This window comes from Physeter macrocephalus, chromosome 21 (genome assembly GCF_002837175.3).
Source record: "Physeter macrocephalus isolate SW-GA chromosome 21, ASM283717v5, whole genome shotgun sequence".
Taxonomy (NCBI): Eukaryota; Metazoa; Chordata; class Mammalia; order Artiodactyla; family Physeteridae; genus Physeter; species Physeter macrocephalus.
Genome location: NC_041234.1, coordinates 117,080,120 through 117,094,345, shown reverse-complemented (window position 1 = coordinate 117,094,345; position 14,226 = coordinate 117,080,120). Strand labels below are relative to the sequence as shown.

At 47.4% G+C, this 14,226-nt stretch overlaps 1 protein-coding gene across 2 annotated transcripts in view; it reads right to left on the bottom strand.

Moving 5' to 3' along the window:
- AFF2 (ALF transcription elongation factor 2) overlaps window positions 1–14,226 on the bottom strand; it is a 496,057-nt gene that overhangs the window by 29,111 nt on the left and 452,720 nt on the right. For both annotated transcript variants that reach the window (XM_024117055.2, XM_055081794.1), the window contains 3 exons: window positions 7,901–8,060; window positions 5,221–6,195; window positions 3,644–3,765 (listed from right to left, as the gene is read on the bottom strand). In XM_024117055.2, coding sequence (XP_023972823.1) covers window positions 3,644–3,765; window positions 5,221–6,195; window positions 7,901–8,060 — 1,257 coding nt within the window. The remainder of the gene's footprint in view (window positions 1–3,643; window positions 3,766–5,220; window positions 6,196–7,900; window positions 8,061–14,226) is intronic.

Here is a 14,226-nt window from a genome sequence, read left to right as displayed (position 1 = left end):
TGATAAATGGAAATGTCTAATGGAGTGTTGCCCCAGTGTGATATCTGTAACCTTTTAAGATTACTGTTAAGCAGATTTTTATGGAAAATCCAATGCAGACTTGAATCCTATCATTTTTTAGGATGGCTCCTACTCATTCTGCCCTACGACTTAACTGCATAGCCACACAATAAACGGTACAATAAACAATGAGTGGAAGGATACTCTCTTAAGAAATACTATGCTTATACATTACACAGAAATAAATAATGCACTAAATACTTTTGGGTTACGCTGCAAATTGTATGTTCTAACTGTTCTACGCAAGGCATAATGAGCCCCTGACCTTCAGTTGTTATACGGAAGTACTGACGTACTCCGGTTTACAAAAGTCCATTTGAAAAATATTTTGTCATCTTTCCGCAAGACGTCCGCAGTCCAAGAAGTGCTCCTGTGCTTTCAAACTGATTTATCTGCCCATTAAGTGGGCATCACCAAATAGACTGAGACTTGAAATAAAACAGAACAACTAAAACCTTATGCTAGCTGCTTAACATGGTAATTGGGCCATGGATTTTTATTTTAGTTACTGCCTTCGACTAATCAATGAAGATTACTTGAATTTTAATCTTTTCTTAGACAACTCATATTGTACTGTGCAGCCATTTACTTTTCGTGATTATTGACTACAATTTTCAACAGCAAATTAAGTCAACAAGAATTTATGTTTTCCTCTTGGTCAATTTCAGTCAGTGTCTAGAAATATAGATTTACAATATCTCAAAGCAACAAATCAAAGATGAACAAGCAAGCACTCAAGTGGTCTGATTTCCTGAAACGGCAGCAGTCAATGCAGTCCCGTCGTTCCACTTCTGCTGCCCAAATTTGCCATTTGTAATAATATCTGTCATCTTCTGTTCCATAAATGTGGTCCTATGTCAGTTTTGGTCAGGCAGCTGAATTTTCGGAAAATTCACTGTTTCTGCCATTACCTTAATGGATTAAAATTAATTACAAAATATTTGCCAATGGATTTTTTAAATTGCTTGGGCATGAAGAATCATTTTAAGATAGTGGTGATGCCTGATGAAAATAACGGTGAAAATATGGATTAGGATGCACGTCCACGAGGAGGTTCCACCAACATCAGCCCGCACTGAGTATAATCATCACAGAGGAATCGGACTTTGGGGAATTTACATAGAAAGGAGTCAAGCATTGCTGTGGCATCTATAGGAGCGACTGGGTTCCTTACCTATGACCACTCCTGCACTACCTGAGCTGCCGGAGAAGAGGGTGGGCTGCAAGGGGAAGAGCTGTTCCCTAGAGGCAGTCCATTTGCCATTGGCAACTATCGATGTGCTAGGCCTCCCCATCTGCCACTGTACACAGTACATCGTTCCCAGTTCCGTACATTCAGTGCAATGGGCACAGTCATCTGGCCCCCTTTCCGTCTGCATGATAGTGACCGGGAACCATGTGGCCTTTAATGACTTCCTGGGTGAAAGACACCCAGGGAGCATTTTCTAGAGACCACTCTGTCACCATTATGGCTTCTTACTATAAGGGCACCGCTTGTATAGGCTCTGGCTCTTGTATAGGAGGACAGCAGGCAAGAGAGTCCCCCATTTAATGCCTCAGGGGCCCTTCTGAGGGTTCAAGCTCCAAAGAAGGGGCAAGGAACTCAACAGGGCCCTTCTGGTGGACGATGGGAAACTCCAGCTGTCATAGTCCGCTGTGGCATCCTTTGCTAGGTTCAGAATATTCATAGAGAAAAGTGAACGCTGTCTCATAGACATGTCCAAGGATTTAGTCTGAAGGGTCAACAAAGCACAGAGGAGCAGACAAAGCTTGAGGAGAGGGCTTCCAGGAGAAGACCTCCGAGAGGTCTGTCCTGCTTCCTTCTCCCTCGACGCCCGAGATTTTCCCGCAGACATGGATTTGCTGGACAAGTGTGAAGAACCCGATCCAGGCCCTTCCTGAATGATAAACGCTACTAGGCAAACACTGCTCTCCGAACTACTACGAAAGCAGAAAGATCCTAAGGACCATGAGGTAAAACACCATTTTATGAGAACGAATTCGAATTGTTAGACATCGATTTAATATTTGATCATCTCTCTTCCATGAAATGGGGACCAGTGACCGATCGCTGGGTCGCTGAAGGAGGCTCGCCATGGGGACTGATGGTGTGGCCATGCCCCACGGCTCGCTGGCTCTTCCTTGTGCCCTCAGGTGGCCCGGCCCGAGTAGATAGAATCTGGGAGCTGGGTCAGTACCGCCGCTACAGGGACACCACTTTAGCCCTTCCTCCTTGGAAAGTACGAGGGCCCTGGAATGACAGCGTTTGACCACTGGGAAAGAAGTCTGTTTCGCCACATGCCTGGCCCACCCTGGGGTAAAAAGGGCTGGTTTGCTCCACTGGAAGAGTTACTAATTCTGAAAACTCCAAGTATGTGAAGGGATATTTCCGATCAAATTATGCCAGGGGACACAGATGCCTGTCACCAAGAGCTTCGGGTCCACAGGGAGACGGGCAGCCTAGGGCCAAATCTCCTTATCATACTGAGCGGATCTAGCGGTCATTGGTCTCTTCCTACCTTTCATCTCTAAGCAACCAGGATCCAAACAAATGTAAGCTGATAACTTATTTCCGACATCTTATCTGTGGCAGATTGATGCCCTATCACTGATGTTGAACAGTGATCTGTGAAATCAACTGTTAGCAGCAGTTAGCCATATTGCCTCTCTGCTCTGGGCTGCTAACAGGCTCCAAAACTGGTCTTTGATGGAAGTAATCTCTAAAACTTTGAATGAATTTATGGCAATAATTATCCAGACGGAATGGTTCCAGTAGCTGACACGATTGTTAGGGAAATGATATGTAAGAGACAGAAGGACTCCATCACAATGTTTGGTAGGGAAGGCTGGGGTCGTGTGAGTGAGGATGGGACAAGGAGGCCTCCTGCCTGACTCTGGCACCTCCTGCAAAGAGGGAGATGGGAGAAGAGGTGCCAGCCGATCAGCATTAACGCGTCCATCCCTAGGCGGGTTTTCCCAGCACAGAACCGCCTGGGGCTGGGGGGCACGCCCAGACAGCTCATCTCTCTGGCCTCCCCTTGGCCTCTGAGGCGTTCAGCATGGAGCTGCTAGCCCTCAAGCTTCACATTAGCGTTGAGAAATGACACCAAAGAGGAAGCGGCTGCTGAGTCATCCTGTTGAGGCCAAGGGGTTGCTTTCCAGGGAAATCTTTTTATTTATCACCGTCAGAACTGGAAGTTGCCCAGAAGGAGGTGATTTGGCTCAAGGGATAGGTGTCTCTTGATGCTGCCCCTTTTAAATTCCTTTACTTCCTCTTACCCTTCACTCAGCGCTAAAAGTTCACTTTCGCCGATTTTGGTCATCGATCTGAGCTGGAACAGAGAAATGTTGCTAAGAAGCTCAAGGAGTCACCCCAAATCTGGCAGCCTGAGCGCCACCCTTTATCCCACCCTTGTTAGACTGGTGGTCAGAGACAGCTGTCAGGACAGGACTGAGAGACTCCTGTTTCTTACCTAACTAACATTCCTCTGGGACAGGACCCCCTGCCCCCGGCCAAGGGTCCCTTTGGGATGTCTTAAGAGTCTGAACAAGCAAAGTATCACACAGCCCAGGGCAAACTCACTCTTTAGTGCTGGGAGGCTTCTGGGGGGGAGCTGGTGAGATGCAAGGCGGTAGTAGGCAGATGGTGGCCGCCTCCCCCAGGCGTTGCTTCTTCTCAGGGATTTTCTCCGCAACTTCTGTTGGCTTTAACAGGAAGAAAAAATACACAGAGTTTGAAATCCATGGCACATGCAGACATTTAAAAACAATGAGCAAGGGAGACAGCCGGCTTCTGTGTTAAGTCCTAGATTAGGTAGGGGAGTTAAAAGTGCACCTTTGATCAGACAGAAAAGCGATCAGTCTTGCCTCGCCTACTCCAACCAAGAAGCTGGCATCTGAGAGGGTGAAGCTGTGATGTGAGCCTCTGATCGGGTGGCACAGGGATATCATACCAAAAGTAAAGAGAATCTGTAATTTTCAGACACTGCTCCCAGCAACAACGCCTCCACGAATGAGTAGTTTAGAAACTAACACTGCGATTCTAACACGGCATAAATCCTGTCCAAGCACCCTGGGGGTTTAGGGTTAACATATAAAGGTCACTTCTACAACCAAAAATATGCAAGGAAATTAACCATATGCAAGGCACACCTCTGGACCTTCAGGTAGTGGCTCTGAAGGTACACGTTTACTCCTGGCTGTACTGCTGTCATCACTAAGAGCAGGGAAACGGCGATAGGGCACAAGGTCCCTTGCCCTAGCAGACTTTTTGGTCCTCCTATTGGGACCAGACTTTGGTCCCTATTTTGGAATACTCTCATTGAATAAGTCGGTGCCCAGCTCAGAGATAAAACCGTCTGTGAATCTCTAAAGCTGAATGATGACTTAAATGACCCCTGCAGGACTCCCCATGGCAGCCGTTCAGAATAATATTACTCAAATATCACCATGAGATGATGCTACGCTAAAAGACTACTGTGAGATCCAGAGATGCAACACAACGAACTTACTGGACACAAACTCACTTCCCCAGATGTACGTGAAATGGAAGAGGCCATTCCGGGTTTCACCTTATGATTATATCTGTAGCCCTGGAACCCAACCCTAATGTCTTGCAGGTGAGATTTTCACGAGTCAAGCCGACCACACAGGTCAGGGGGCCAAGCAGGCTGGACAGAACGTGTTTCTAGTAGGAGCCAGGAGATACTCAAAATATAACTGGGTTGCAGGGATCCTGCTGTTTGTATGGAGAAATTAACAAGGATGCATGTTGCCCTTAGGAATCCTTGGTGCCCCGCTGCCGCTGGTGCGGTGGGGGAACTACAGAATCATGACCCATGAATCTGGGAAGCAGGAGCAGCTTAAGGAGCCAACCTGGGGGACTGGTGCCTGGGGAAGGAGCCTCTTCATACTCCTCATTTTGCTACACATCACGCGCCACATGGGATACTCTTGACATTGGGTGTCAAACCTTGATTATCCTTAACACTTCCTCCCTGGTCACGTCAAATACTGCATTTCCCACGGAAAGCATCATTGCCTTCCCCAAAGACTGCAATCCACTGCCACCAGCCTGCTGGAAAAGGAGACTCAAGACCAAAGTAGCTCCCGGACAGCCGCTGCCCCCGGTCACGTGGCAGGCCACACCTGACGGCTTACCTTGTGCTTACGCTTGCCCTTGGGGGCAGGTTTATCCGCAGCCGCGGCAGCTGCCTGCCGCCTGGGCTTTGAGGCCGTCTCCTTGTGGTCTGGCTTGGCCGGCGCCGCCTGCAGTGAGCTGTGGCCAGGCACTCGAGACAGTAGGTCGAGGTCAATCTTCACCCAGAGATTTTTCAGATTCTCGTGATCTCGGAGAGGAGACAGAAGCTCGGGCTGCATGACAGGGATGGGTGAAAAAGCGGGCTCCTCATTCGGGACGGGCGGGTTGCAGATCAAAGCCCCACAGGTGTCCTTGGACTTGGCAGTGCTGCCCCCAGGAGCCACGCAAGGAGGCAGGACTTTGATCTGCAGGGTCTCTTCCTGATCTGTGTTGGAATCAGACGTAGACGAATCGGTCTCAATGAATTCCCGGGACTTCGGCACGATCTTGCCAGGCCCTCGGTACTTCTTCTTCTCGGCAGCCAAGGGAATGCTGGGCCTCGGTTCTTTCCTAGGGACCGGCTTGTGGGCAGTGGCTTTGTTGCGGCCTCTCGGGGGCTCAGGAAGCTCCATGCTTTCCTTTTCTTTGGGAGCGCTGCTGGTGATATTTGGTTTGGGCCAGGTAAATTCCTCAATGCTGGGGTTCTTCTCGACCCTCTTGGGCTGTTTCTTCCCAATTGTCCTTTGAGACGCTGTCTCGAGAGGTGTCGACAATTTATGCTTCAGCGCCTTTGTTTCTGGAATTTTGGGGGTGGGCCGTGGACGGGCTTTCTCCCTGATGAGACTGAGGAGAGGCCTCTCTTTGGGTTCAGCCAGGACCTGGCTGGGGTTTGCCTTCACCTTGACCTGGACTTCCATTGGCTGTATGATTGGAGGAGGTACAGCAATCGTCTCCATGGGCGTTTCATTTTGGCCGCAAATAAACGACTTGTTCTGAGATGTCACTTTGTTAAGCCATTTGTCCAGCTGCCACTTGTTGGTGGAGGGCGGCTCAGGCTGCAGATTGAGAAACAGCGGCAAGAATGAATTTCACCTTTGGGAAGAAGTCAGGAGGACCCTCAGTGCACTGACTGTTGGGTGATAAAAGCGTGGGCTCTTAAGGGACCATTCACACATTTAGAAACATACGTGGAATTCACATTCATCACGTTCCCTAGATGGCCAAATACTCCACCAACTGGCTCCGATCTACTTATTTAAACTAAGTTCCACTGCTTTTCTGAAACTATCCCCTACTTTGGCCAGCAAGGAAGGAATTATTCACCGAGAGTTTTTCCAGAGAGTGGGCAGGGAGGCCTGGGAGGGAATCGGGTTCCCAAAGTCCTTTGGTGGGACTCGTTACTCAACCTCTTACCAGGAGGCCGAGGTAGTGATCTCTGGTCCTGAAAAGAAATGTAAGCGTGCCTCAAGTGTAATTCAAAAGGAAAGGCTTTCTCTCTGCCAAACTGCCAGGGCCTCCTACACGATGCTGTAATTCACTGCAAAAAGAAGAGGCCTTTTGTATTTTCACCGAAGGAGGAAAAGATTTTACTTCCAAAAAAACCACTGCACTTTCCTCGGTGTATGGGCAATAACCAACTGACGGGGACACGCACGCAGACATGAGCGTCCGCCGTTAAGCCATGGTAATGATGCGTACAAGGCGGGTGCTTGATTCCCAAGTCTGAATTCTGCCTGTTGAACTAAAAGAGCCCTCATTTTTATTAGAACTCCTTTTTTTTGAAAGGCATCAGCTGAGGCTTATGGCACCAGCCAATAGAGGGTGACAGAATTCAAAAGAGTCTGAGTAGCCGTGATTCCAACCTGGTTTCAGTCCTGCCCGTGAGATCTTGGGAAAGTTCTTTCTTACCCTCTCAGAACCTTATTCTCTCATCTGTAAAATGGGATAATAATAGCAAGGACCCCATAGAGCTGTTAGGAGGATGAAAGGAGAACATCCAAGTCACGGGCTTCTCACGGTGCCCGGCATGTGATCTACATTCGAGAAGTGTGAGCTATTATGATTAGCGGTAAGGTTACTCTGGCATCTTCTTCTGTTATTCTTTTCTGATTATTGACAAGCAAGCGTGTCCAGAGCCATGGAGGGATCTGCTTGCTGTACGAGGTGCAGGCTCGGGGGAACTGAGAGGCTGACACTCAGAGAGGATGAGAGGGGAAGGACAGGGTTCTTAACTCCAAATTTTAATTCTGGTATTTTGCGGGGCTGTGTGAAATGTTTTCGTGAATTACCATCGAGTACACTTGAAGAACATTAATTGAAATGAAAAAAAAATACCTGTGACCTTTCAACCATCACGCTCCTTGGGTCTTACCTGCCGAGGGACTTTCATCACTTCAACCTAGAGGGAGGGGTGGTGTCCCCAGAGCTAGAAGTGGGTCTGGACTGGCTTTGCTGATTCTCTGGAAAGTGATTACTAGTCCAGTGTAATATTAATGGGGGGGCTCAAGGCTCAGAGTAGCTGAGTGAGTCACACAGCCAATCGGTCACACGGCAAAGAAATGTCTGTGAGAGACCACGCAAGTACATGGGTTAGAAGAAAAAAATGCTATCGAACACCTGAGTACTTTTCTCACGGGTATGCTGGGCTGAAGCCCTCATCGCGCTGGAATACCGTGATTGCTGTACTGTTGTGTGTGTGCAGGTCGGAGGTGCCGCCTCGGGGCAGGTAAGCCGTGGCTGGGGCCCCGGCCCGTCACCCACCTCTGGCGTGGCCACGCGCGGCGCCTCGTTGGCTTCACTGTCAGTGGTGCTGCTTTCAGTGTCTGAGTCTGACTCTGAGCTGCTCTCGGAGTCACTGGAGCTGCCGGATCCCCCGCTGGCTGGCGCTGCAGGTGTGGGCTGAGGCGTGGCCAAGAGCGGGCTGAAAGGAAAACGACACCACTCGGTCTCAGAGCAGCTGGAAAAGAGCCCAGGTCGGCATAAACGCTGATGATTTGTGAGGGGCAGGTGAGTGGAGCTTTTGCCATCCCATTTCACAGGTGGGAAACGTGAGGCTCAGGAGGCCCCGTGAGCGACCCACAGGTCTGTCAAGGGGCTCTGATCTTAGCTATATGCACAGTATTGTCCTCGCTTTCATCATGGGAGACTGAGGTTCAGAGAAGTGGGAGGGGCTTGCCTCAGTCTCATAGCAATCAATAGATAGAGAAGTGAGACTGGGACCGTGGCCTCTCAGGTCCCTCAGAGGGCAGGGCTGTGTGAAGACGGTCACGGCCAGGTGTCCAGCGCCCGGCCCCAAGGTGAGCAGGGCTGACCATGTGAATTAGGGGATGATAGGATGCACTTCTCGGCCTCCTCCAGCAGAATTTCTTAAACCCTTCTTAAAACACTTACCAGGAGGTATGATCATAAAGGACCAACCATGTCTAATGACTGATTTTAAATCTGTCAAGCTGACCAAGCAAAGCATTGGGAAACTGACACCACTTGCCACTGTCTTTATTGATAATCCATACTCTTCCTTGCTAATCGTTTGCCCTCTGTGCCCCGCAACAGATCAACCTCAGCTGCCTCTTGGCACTCTGGGGTATGTCATAGCCTTTCTGTCCTTTTCCTCATCGTCTCTTTGGACTACTTTTGCTCTGCTTTCACTCCAAAATGGGGCTCTAAATTCGAGGGAGGGGGAGGGGTCTTGTCCGTCTCTGTCTCATCAGCCCAGGTCCCTCTTTGGAGAGAAGTTTAATCACGGACAGGGATGGGCTGGGGGCCAGAGCATATTCGCTGCCGTGCTGGGCTGGTCCTCCTATCTGCCCGGCTGGCCGTTCAAACCTCACTGCCTCTCAGACTCCCAGCTCCTTGCCCGGCTCTCCCTGGAAAACCCAGTCCTGGCCCTGGAGGGCACCTGGTCCTGTGGCTCCACCTTCCAACCGGACAGAGAGGGACTCTAAGGCCCCCCTCTGCCTGAGACCATTATTCCTCGCCTGCCCCGACCCCGCACCCTCACTGGAGCCTAGTTTTCAACATTACAGCTCTTGCCTGGTGAGCTGGAGCCATGCTCGGCTGCTGCCTGGGAAGGCATAGGATCCCTTTCAAACCAGCATGGGTGTCTCATCCGTCACCATCCAATGCGTAGAGCCTCTGCATTACGTGTGCCCCGTGTCCCTGAAGACGGCCCCTTTCATCTCCCAGGTAGCTCTTTTCTTTCATATAGCCGAAGCTCATTTTAAAATGCTATCTGCTAAGTAAATGCTGTCTGCAAGTACATTCGTCTGCCAAAGGCACCAAGAGATTAGGAGAAGCAGAAGAAATAGGGGACTCTATCCCCTGGGAAAGTGTGTGTGTGTGTGTGTGTGTGTGTGTGTGAGAGAGAGAGAGAGAGAGAGACAGTGGAGCCAGGGATCGACATACAGCTCAGTGTGCCTCTTTCCCTGCATTCCTTTTTAGTATTTATGCATAAAGTACCCTTGCATATTTATGCAAAGTACCCTCTAAATCTAATCAATTGTTTTTGTCTTTGGTTACTAAATAAAGACTGAGGGAACAGCTTTAAGTGCAACTAATCCAGAGGCTATACTTGCTTGGCCTCAATTCCCCCCAAGTAAAGTTTCAGATACAGCCCAGGACTGAGAGTTAACATCTAACTTGTACTCCCGTGTTTACGACTTTCAGGTGAAAAGGCTGTCTCCTACTTTTCTTTCCTATCTATACATTAATTTCTGGTTTGTGTGTGTATGTGTTTGTATACAGGTGTTCCTTATCCAAAGCCTTTGGAAGGGAGACGAATTTTGATATTCACATTTTTTTAAATTAAAAAAGTAATATGGTAGCTATACCATATCTATAATACCCCCCCAGTGGGATCGGGGAAGCACCCTTTAATAAAACTCATTAATATTACCGCAGTTAACAGTCGCAATGAGAAAAAGTAATAAAGACTTGAAATTAGTACGTGCCCATCAGTTTAGGTCAGGTTTTGTCATCAAAATGAGTCTGTCTCAAAGTAACAGTTCTCAAAACTCTTTGAATTTCGGAATTGTGATTAAGAGATTGTAGGCGTGGACAGAAACCACATATGAAAAATTGACTGTAAATATATGTATAGATGCAGATACGAAATAAAGATGATTTGAAACCTAAGAGTAACCTTGAATGAGATCCAGTGAAATGAGAACTGAAATTATTTTCCCTAAGTCTTCCTACAGCTAAACCTCTTGCTGTGTTCTCGGGAAGGATCTCACGGCCAGTCAACATTGACAATGACCGCTTAGGGGAAACAAGTATAGACGGGGGGGTGAAGGACCTCAACATCTTTATGAGAAAGAATTGCCTTCTCCGAGCAGTTGCACAGTTGGAGACAGGGAAGAGCCAGCATTGGTGCGAGGGAAACCCGTTAGCTGTTCAGCTAGTTAAATTCCCACTTCTGCTACATTTATTTTCATATGTCGCTAGTTTAGTTTTCAAACGTATATTAAAGTGGCTATGAGGGACGCTAGTCCACGCAATACTTGATTCCGCCTAGGAGATGAAGGACAAATGTGCAATTTCCACATTCTTCACTCCCCAACTGCATTAGAATTATTTCCCATGAACCATTTCCTTTCATATTTTAATAAATTGCTTTTAAAAAGAAGGCTAGTGGTTACAACAAAGATAATAGGTGATACTAAAAATCATTAGCATTTAATATATTAAGCCACCTACTCCATAGTCTGTAAATATTAAAAGTGTACTCTGTGACTTCACCCCGAATGTAATAAAACTTCTCAAAGGACCCACGTTTGTGAACAACTTCAAAGTGAACTGCTCAACCTTTTCAAAGATCAGATTTTGCCACTGTGCCCATCGGGGTGAGCAGTCTGTACTGAGTGGAGCGAAGCCTCATTTTAATCCTAATCCCATTTAGTAGGTCTTCATGGTCACGGGCCAGACTGAGGGCAAAGAAGCTGCCTTAGCAAGTCAATGAACCTAGTGGGGAAATCCAGGGCTAGAGAAGGGGATCAAAGAGCAGGCCAGTGGGAGAGAAGTTTGGGAGGTCTTTAAGATGCCTTCTGCAGACAGCATTGGCCCTAGTGTGGAAGCTTGAGAGTACTAGGGGGAAAAGATGAGGGTTTTTTGCGTGTTTTTTTTTATGGTAAAATTTAAGTTCTTAAATGTTCCATTGCCATATACATTAGCCAAAATTAAAATTAATTGCTTAATTATATTTACATAATACGCACAAAAGTATTATTATGATGGTTTTGATTGTCAAATTATTCTATATTTAATTTCAAATATTCCTTTTTTTTTTTTTTTTTTTTTTTTGCGGTACGCGGTCCTCTCACTGTCGTGGCCTCTCCCGTTGCGGAGCACAGGCTCCGGACGCGCAGGCTCAGCGGCCATGGCTCACGGGCCCAGCCGCTCCAAAGCATGTGGGATCCTCCCGGACCGGGGCATGAACCCGTGTCCCCTGCATCGGCAGGCGGGCCCCCAACCACTGCGCCACCAGGGAAGCCCCCCGTTTTTGAAAGATGTTTTCTACCTGTGAAATAATTATGTGATTCCACACAGTTTGCGGAGGTCCCTCCCCATATAAACTCTGCAGTTGTCTCCTTGGCTTGGTTAAGGTTGCATAAACGCCAGTGCTTTTAGCTGGGACAGAGATTGGATTCTTGTTGGAAGTATAGGTCAGTTCCACGGAATCCTATTTCTGTCTGTGATTCTATTACTTCAAGAATGGGAGTAATCATGTAAAAGATGGGTTTTAAGAGGTAGTTAGGCACCTTAATCTCTAGACATGACAGTCTCTCTATGCTTATACTGACCAGGCCTCCTGTGCAGTCAAGGGCTCAATATGCATGTGACACCATTAGATAGACAGTCCAGAAGCCATAGGAAAGAACTGGGACTACTTTGCCTAGAGGAGACTCTGGGGCAGGGAGGAGGGCGGTTCACGTGATGACGGTCTTCAAAAACCGGAAGGTCTGTCCTATGGGAAAGGGAGTGGGCTAGTTCTGAGAGTCTTCCAAGGTAAAGTTAGGACCAGTGAATTAGAGATCTAGCCAGGAAAGATCTCACTTCAACATCAGAAAAGACTTAAAACTCTACAGCTGGCCACAGAAAGAAGCCACTGCTTTGTAGGCCAGGGAGCTTGATACCCTTAGGTGACCAGATAGCCGGCAATAAAGATTCCTATTATTGATCCACAGAGGAGTTGGATGATCTTTAAGGTGTCTTCCAGCTCAAAGATTATGATCCTCATGAAATGAAAGTGCATAGGGGGTTTTAAGGGAGATGGTTTGGACCTTAGAGAAAATGTGTGAGGAGACCTTTGCCCAATCCAATCTGCTCCTTAAGGCAGGTCTGAAATGACCTACTCTTGGCAACACAGTCACAGAGCTCTTGTATGAACCTCAGAGGATTACAGCTGCCTTTCTGTAGGGCTACTTCATAAATCAGACTTTTCACTAATTCAGATTAACGGTCTCTGGAAAACCAAACATCTGCATCAGTGCTATCTGACTCGAATCCTAATTTAACTGTAAATTCCTCTCTCAGGAGATAAACAGGGATGATGAATTGGCCATTCTGCTCAATCAAGCTGTGTGGGCACCAGAAAGGAAAGGTTCCAGAAGGGATAATGACTTTGTAGTGGGAAACATATATGGGAAGGATTCGACAAGCAAGTCCACAGGGTATTGATCTTGGCAGCGTATTTCACAAGGCCCAGACGTTGCCAAAGAGACGTAGCATGAGACGCTTGATGGGGGAGTCTATCAAGGATGTTGTTAAACCCTCGTCTTTAGTTGAGACCTGTACGAATTTCATCAACATGACCCTTTTCTGGTTTTATAGAGATCAAATGTCTGTCTACCAGATAATTTGAAATGCTTCTATACTTGATTCCATCATCAAGTTGTAAAGGGATGGCCCTGGGGCAAAGGAATCAACATTTATAGCTGATCTTTCCTCTCTTCCGCCTTTTCCTCTCTGAACTCTGGGTTCCAAAACTGGAACAATCTATGTGCCTCACCATACTAGGCCCCTAGAGGCAGACACTCTGAGCCCTGAGCCTATTCCAGCCCGGGGATGGGAGGAATCCATTTTGGTCTGAGTCAGTAGTTTTGAAATCTACCCCAACCCTCCCCCAGAAAATCCATTTAGCCCAACTGTCCAATAGAAAGTGTAGGCAGAAGCACAATACGTAAGACAGATAAAAACACAGTTGCTCTGGTGGAAACGAGGGATTGGGCAGAATGTAGGGGAGGAAGTCCCCAGCAGCTTTTCCTCTGCCCTGGGATGGCCCCTGAGCACAGTTTGAAAATAAAAGACTGCATGTCCCAATACTATCACAAGCAACTCAGAATCAAGTATGTTCTGTGCTAATGCACTGGTGCCACTGACAAGCAGATAGTGAGTAGCCATCCACTTGTAATTCGGGCTACACCCTGGCATGGCTCCGAGGAGATAATCTTTGTCTAATGTGTGTGTACACTGGGATTTTGTCCTTTTGTCTGATTCTGGTGTTTGAAATGGAGTCTGCTCAATTTATTTGCAAAGCGTAAGAAGGAGATGCACACCTATCCACTCACATTCATTTTCACGGGCAAGTTACCGTATATGACATAGTTTAAAGCCCTAACTGACTGAAGAGGTATGTGGTTGGTGAAATGATGACTCCCCCAAAGATGCCCAAATCGTAATCCCTGGAACCTGTGAATATGGTACCTCATGTGGAAAAACGGGTTTTGCAGATATGAATAAATTCAGGATCTTGAGATGGGGAGATGGTTCTGGATCATCTAGGTGGCCCCAGTGTCATCCCAGGGTCTCTGGGAGCCAGAGCTTGGTGTCAGGAAGGCTCTAGTACACAGCAATGGGCAATCAAAGAGAAGCTGCAAGTTGACCATTTGGAACTTTCATGAAAACTCGAAATGAGCGGCTCGTCACATTTCTGGATCACCAGCAGTTAGTTGTATTTATCCTAACTTACGTGGCATCTTACTTCTTTTTATTTTTTTATTGTTTTTTAACATCCTTATTGGAGTATAACTGTTTTACAATGGTGTGTTAGTTTCTGCTTTACAACAAAGTGGATCAGCTATACATGT